Below are 7,147 nucleotides of genomic sequence, written 5' to 3' on the forward strand. Positions count from 1 at the left end.
ATATATATATATATATAGGGCATGTGCCTATATTAAACAAGTGTTGATTGTCTCATTACTTAAAATGCTGTTTTGTCTTTATGCCTAACTATTTTAAACAAAATACACTGAAGCTTATTTAGAGGTAAGTAATGTTTTGTTTGAAAACATGCCGTCAAAACAACCAAGTGTCTTTACAGTAGAAATGTTCTTTACAATTAATTAGTAGCGTTGTTTCTTGCCTAATGGCTCTATGCTTTCTGTCTGTGTCATAGCTTCACATCGCAGCCACAGACTGTGATTAACATAATTAATCATTTTCCCAGAAGCAAAGGGAAAAATCTTCATATTGCTTATTTTGTCCAACCAAGAGTCAAAAATCATAAACACTGAATTGATAATCCAGATTGTTGGTTGTTGGTGGTGTATGTATGTATGTTGGGGGGGGATAAGAAAGAGTATGACATTAAGAGGAAGAGAAGGGGTTGCACAGAGAGAGAGAGAGAGAGAGTCTGTTTTTTAATTCAGCCTTCTGCATGTTCCTAATGAAACCCATCTAATGTTATTCATGAGTTTTTCTACTGTGCCCGCAGTCCAACCATGGACCTGCCATCCAAAAGACTATCACTTCACACAACATCTGACAGAGACACAGAGGGAGAAGAAGGGCAGAACAAGGCAGGGGGAAGAAAGTGAGAGGGAACGAAAGGGATGAAAAGAGGGAGGGAGAGGGGGACATAATAAGAGAAACATGGCTGGAGATGAGACAGATGTGCTTCATGGGAGGAATCATAATCTCTGTATGAAAATGAGTACTCTTATTAAACAAGAAAGTATGGTTCCGTTGCATACTAATGAACTGATGAAGACTAAGGAAGTTCATATCTTTCTGATTTCTGTTGCTTTCTTTCTTGTCATCTTTTCCTGTTTATCCTTCTTGCTCTGTTGTTATGGTCCACATCTATATTTGGACTACGTTGAATCAGTGTGTATCATACTTCATGTACTGTATGTAGCAGCGTATGTTCCTGAACTCGTGTTGGTTTTGGCCTAGAGGCCAAAGCAGAGTCGTCTCTGTGTATTTGAGTCAAGAACTAATGTGTGTGATATGTACAGAATGTGTGTGAAATGTACAGAATGTGTGTGGGTGTTTCTTCCTGAACTAAATAATCCCAAATGACAAACAGTAAGCAGACAGTTGGCTGAACTGTTGAACTAGAAGATGATGTTACTATAAAAGAAATGTGTTTTTGTTGTTGTTACGGAGCTGTGGGTAGGCATTTCAGATGGCTTCCAAATCACATTGCAAGTTGGAGAGATTTCCTAATAATTAGCATTAGTGTGTCACATTTCTATCCCGTTCTGTCACTGGCAGCGAGCAAAGAGCAAACATATTTGTTTTCATGAGTGTCGTACAGCCCTTACCAAGAGGAAATATTCCATTATGTTTAGCCAAGATATGAATTCTGCAGTCCTGCTGGAATACCTGATTCATGAGACCAATATCTATACAGTGATGCACGTATATACTGTGTGTGTGTGTGTGTTTGAGTGGATAGTTCGTAAATGCCCAGAGCTTATCAGACTGGAAGCAGTCACCATAACAACAGTTGCTGTGGTGCAACTGTGCATTAATGTGGCTTAGTAACTACATATACAGTATTTGACTAATATTCCGTCTGGGTTTCTGTCTTGTTTGTCTCACATCCTCCCTCAGTCGTTGTATCCATATTTATTTACCATGAGCACTGAAAGCAGTAATCTTTTGTCACATTATATGTCATTTTTTACGTATATTTTTATATCCATATGTAGATATATTCCATTTTCTGGAAACAGTACAAATAAAATACCCAGATGGGGATGTGTGTTTTTTACCTGGCAAATAAGATTACTTAATCACATTGATGCAAAAAAAGTAAACTCAATATTGCCATAAAACTGTCCTACTCACTGATTTGCAACATTGCGTACAATGGCCTGGGATAGATTCCGCAGTATAAACGGTATGGAAAGATCTACAAATGTTATCATCTTGTGGCCTAAATCATCAGATTGCCCATCCCTGTCTGTCAAAATCGTTTAGTAAATTATGTTAATCATAAATTATTGGTAACATCACTAGTCTGAGTGATTTCAGTGATGGTGTTTTGATCAGACGAACGGCTGTCAGTTCCAGCCCTGTACGGAGTCATTTGGGAGGAGCTATACAGTAAATGAATGTAGTGTGAAAACAGTCTGTTATTTAACTCACTGTTCACCATTGCTGGTGGAGATAAAACACTGGTTCTGGTACGTCACTTTACCAGTTAGAATGATTGATTTTCCTCCTCTTTCAGTGTCTTTTAGAAATTACTCGGCTCTGAATTTTCTGTGTAACATCTCTGAGTTTTTTATATTGTGTTCAGCTCTTTTTGCTTCATCGCATTATTTGCATACATTACCTCAGCATGGGTCCCCACAGTTGTGCTCATGCTCATGTTAAAGTCAGGCACCATTACAGTAGAGTTGTAGCTCCTTGATATATATATATGTGTTGTTTTTTTTTGGGGGGGTTCCATGTTAGGATGGAATTAAATTTTAAACAGATTTTGACATGCGTCTGGATTCATCCTGTGGAAGTTATGAAACCTACCTGATACCCAAACGACATATAACATGAACATAAACTATAGCCCTTCAGCGTGTGATTTCCCGACGGGCATCATTTCCCACAAATTAACTACAGAAAACAATATAGAAGAAAATGTCTGTCAGATAGCCGTGTCTGTCTGGTTCAGAATGATGGCTGGCCAGCTTTGTGTGTGAGCCAAACTCTTGTGCTGAGTTATGTTCTCCGCAGTTCATTGTTTGAAGCTGCACAGACCTTGCTGGTTTTGTCTGGCCTCTTATCTGTTGTTATTGCTTTGTGTCTACTGCAGATGTGGTTATTACACTTGGGTGGCTTCGTGTTGGTCTGTATCTAACTGACAGAAATAGCTATGTTTTTTCATGAACTTTCCCATGTAATATCATTTAACCAGTCGGTGTTTGCAGCGCAAAGGTCATCAGAATAAAGACCAAGGCTATGAGGGTAAGAAAGTAAGGAGACCGAAGGAATTGTAATTGACAGAGCTAAAAGAAGGAGACAGAAAGAAGAAGTTTTTGGAAACGCTGTCAAAGCTTTGGCCTCAAACCAAATAGCGTCAGCTTGGTCACAACCTGATAGACGCAAAACACTTCAGTGTGACATTACAGCACAGCCCTCTAACAGTGTGGTGTGTATTGTGTTGTTTTTTTTTGTGTGTTCAATTAGTGTGCTGCTTTGCTTTTAAATATCTCGATAATGTATCTGCAGCTGTCTGTTCCATCAATCAAATGTCCGCGATGTTCGAGTATTGTGTCTTGGGCTAATGTATTTACACCCGTTGTAATGTTCTCCATTACCTCATTGTGTGTGTGTAAGCTCGTAATAATATCATCCACTGACAGATTTAATTATCAATATTCTAACATTTTCTCTCCTTCACATGATAAACTACACAGAGTGACTTCTTACTGTATGTGAGCTCTTGCTAAACAAGCCTTGGGCACCTCTGCTAACCCTGACTCCCCTGTGTTTATGCTTTAATGTTGGAATAACACTAATAATTCAGAGAAATCCTTTATACACACACACACACAAAAGTGAATGTAGTAATCCTTTTGGGTTGCCATTCATTAGTACTTGAGCATCTAAATTGCAGAGACTTTCAATATGAGCGTGTTTAATAAGATGAAATCAAAGTTGTGTGACTGAGCATCTGTGCCTCACTGAAGCCCAGAAATACTGTGTAAAATGAGATTATCAAGCTGCACAGACACACACGATCCAACAATCTGTTTTTACAGAGGTGAGATTCAAGGTTATATTTTGAAAAACCTGCTGTATGGGGCGTCATCTCGTGGTTGCAGACGCAGACCATGTAATCACATTGTCCCCGGTTTGATTTCAGCTGGGGACCTTTGTTGCATGTCGTTCCCCCTCACTCCCCATTTTCTACGTCTGTCTCCTTTCTCCTGTCATATTACGTCGTTTAGAGTTGTGTTTCCTGCCACCTGGTGAAATTCCAGTATTCACTTTCTTTTAGTTCTGTTGGGTCTCTAGCAACTCCTGAGGGAAATATCTGGCTCTTTAGTGGCTAAATGCTCCACAATGTTCTGTGTGCTAACTGCGTCAGTCTGCCGTTGACGGAGCAGGTACTGTACAGTGGATTTTAGAGCCTTCGCTGAAATTGATGCTGTGAGAGCAGTGAGAGTGAACCCAAAACAGTAAAGTCGTGGGCTAACGATACTGTAAAAAAATAAGTAATTTTTCAAACTTTTTAGCTGTAATCTCTGCTGTTAAAACATGTTTAAACCATTGAATAAATGGTGAATGGCCTTTTCTGATCTACCAACCACTCAAAGCACTTAACAACACACCTATTCACACTAACATTCATACACTGATCATCACTCCCCTGTGTCCTGTTCGGACAACTTATTCGGAATAAGTTATGTCCAGAAGACTTCCCATTTTGCTTTGGCTCTCTCTCACCTTTTTGCTCTTTGTCTTTTTTAGACATTATTTTATTATTTAGTAAGCTGTTTTTGTTTTTATTATTTTTTATTTTGAATTCAAGACCAGAATAAAGACCCAGCAATCAGTCAATCTCTACGGTTGAATGAGGCAGAAATGCAACATCATTATAGCCTGCAAGCCCAATATCTTTCTATATATAATTTGTATGGATCATATTAGCCTATGCAAAGCACACGCTCATAAACACACACTGACTGAGTTCCTGTGACTCACATCTTGTTGTGTGTTTGTGTGTGTGTGTTTCCGTGATGCCCTCTCTACTGGCTGTAATTGGCTGCGTGAAGGAGACAGACACTGCTCTCTAGCTTGTTATCAGACTGACAGGCAAACAGGAAGGGACAGCAGTGTCACTCTTGAGAAACACAGAAGACCACGGAGGCAGGAAGCACATGCACACACAAAAACAGACATAAACGCCACAGCTGGACACACACAGCAAACACACGCAGAGGTGCTCAGACACGTACAAGTACTGTGATACCAACAGGCTGTGACAGTGAGGAGAGTAGCTAATGTCTTGCTTATAGATAATCTGAAAGAAGATGGGTAGGTAGATAAAACTAGATAATGGATGCACACAGTTTAATATAGCAAACGGAAAAGGATAAGACAAGGTTGTTACATGGGAAAAGGTCAAGACAATGGCAGTCACATAAAGGATGCTTGAGTGGATATGTGCATATGTTTGGTAATGTAGCAGCTTAACTATGACCGAAACTGTTTTCAAATGTGGAGCAGCGGAACAGTTTTTATTCAAACACTAAAATGGTGCAACAGAAATGAAAGTCTGACATCAGGGATTTTAGAAATCTAAAGTTCTGGTCCCGTTCCAGCTCACTGAATCATTCACTTCTTGAGAAAAACTGCAAAACTTTTCTACCTCCGGCCTTGAGAGCTTTTTGATAAAAGTGAATTAGCTTTTGAATCCTTTTGTTGCCATGACAGATCATAGCAGAAGCTCAGTTGAAAATTTGTGCAGAATGAACTAATCCTTTTCTCTCTCCTTCTGTCTAGACGTGAGACCTTGTTGAGGTGTTCCCAGTGCAAGATGGCTCGCTACTGCAATATCACTTGCCAGGTATAGTATGTGTATTCATCTGAAAGTGTGTGTGTTGGCTTGTGTGTGTGTGTGTGTGTCAATGTGTTTATATGCCCTTCTCCTGCAGAAACAAGCATGGTCTGGCCATAAGAGAGAGTGTAAATGTCTGCAAAGTCTCCGACCCAGAATTCCCACTGACTCAGTCCGTCTGGCTGCGAGACTCATCTTTGCCATGGTATGTTTCTGGAATTTCTCAAAATAGTGCGTACAAAGAAAGATACAATAAAAATGGCTATTTATACCTGTCCTTTTGTTAGTTGTGATGGGCCGTACATTGCTGCTATGTTATGAAAACTTTGCAAATTCATATTTTTTGGGATATCAGTGTTTATTCACTTATGAAACCCTCTTGAAAACCAGTGCATAGTTTTAAAAAATCGATTGTTAATAAAACAAAGATTCTTTTCTTAGTGCCTGAGAAATTCATCCAACAGCAACAACGTGCTTCAGGGAGTGCCACACAGCATGTGCAACAATAGCAGGAAAATAATTCTGTAAAACAACATAACAACATGCTAATGCCCCCTTCTTCTTTATCCTTCTAGTTAAGTCCATCTAAGAGCAGTAGTGAGGAGCTCTACAGTTTGGAGGAGCATGAATCACGTAAGTCTCTCCCCACCATATTTACTGTAAGCTCTCCCTAGACATGTTGGGAACATAAACAGATGAGTGCATTTCTGTGGGGTCAAAGCTAAAGCTCTCTCCAGACACTGACAGAAGCTCACAGCGACAGACACACTTTTCTTTTTAATTAATTTTTACAGACCTGAGTTCCATGTCTGAGCAGAAGAAACAAGGTCTGTCTCAGCTGGCGTCCATGTTAGAGCTGTACCTACAGCAGGAGGTACCTGACCTGGCACAGGAAATGACATCAGCACTGCCACCTTCCTGTCGAGAACCCCTCAGCCTTATTGCAAAGGTGGGCTAAATGCATTTTGACACACAATGTAATGCTTGTTTGCGGTTGTATATAGTACATAAACACCTAATGTACATGTGAATTTACACACACAGGTACAGACATGCCTACCCATGCACAAAAGGACAGACAGACACAAACAACTGTTTATTGCTTTTAGCATCCCCTGCTGCGTTTGGATGGACCCCAACATATGTCTAAGATCTTCCCAGCATCTGTGATTAGGTCCTCGTGGTGTGTGTGTGTGGTGCTTGTGTTGTGGTGCTGGTGTGTGTGTGGTTGTGTGTATTCCCCGCAGAAACGAAAGCCTCAGGTTCGTTATTCTTCTGAAGAGACAGCAGCCAGGCTGGCGCTTCACTAGAATTTAAACCCACAAATGTGTGCAAGGATGTGGTTTGTTTGGATTTTGTTCTACCTCTGTTATCTGTTAGCCTGTGTGACTCTGCTGTGAGACTTCATGGCTCCAAGGTGTTTGAATTTCAACTTCAAGTGTGTGCGTGTCTGTATTGTGTTTTTCCCATCACAGTGATTGTAGAGTATGAGTATG

At 40.1% G+C, this 7,147-nt stretch overlaps 1 protein-coding gene across 1 annotated transcript in view; it reads left to right on the plus strand.

Moving 5' to 3' along the window:
* smyd3 (SET and MYND domain containing 3) overlaps positions 1-7,147 on the plus strand; it is a 59,931-nt gene that overhangs the window by 9,515 nt on the left and 43,269 nt on the right. The window contains exons 2-5 of the mRNA XM_035652429.1: positions 5,597-5,660; positions 5,749-5,856; positions 6,227-6,284; positions 6,446-6,600. Coding sequence (XP_035508322.1) covers positions 5,597-5,660; positions 5,749-5,856; positions 6,227-6,284; positions 6,446-6,600 — 385 coding nt within the window. The remainder of the gene's footprint in view (positions 1-5,596; positions 5,661-5,748; positions 5,857-6,226; positions 6,285-6,445; positions 6,601-7,147) is intronic.

The sequence above is a fragment of the Morone saxatilis genome, unplaced genomic scaffold (genome assembly GCF_004916995.1).
Source record: "Morone saxatilis isolate NCDOM2014 unplaced genomic scaffold, NCSU_SB_2.0 Contig11, whole genome shotgun sequence".
NCBI classification, from domain to species: Eukaryota; Metazoa; Chordata; class Actinopteri; family Moronidae; genus Morone; species Morone saxatilis.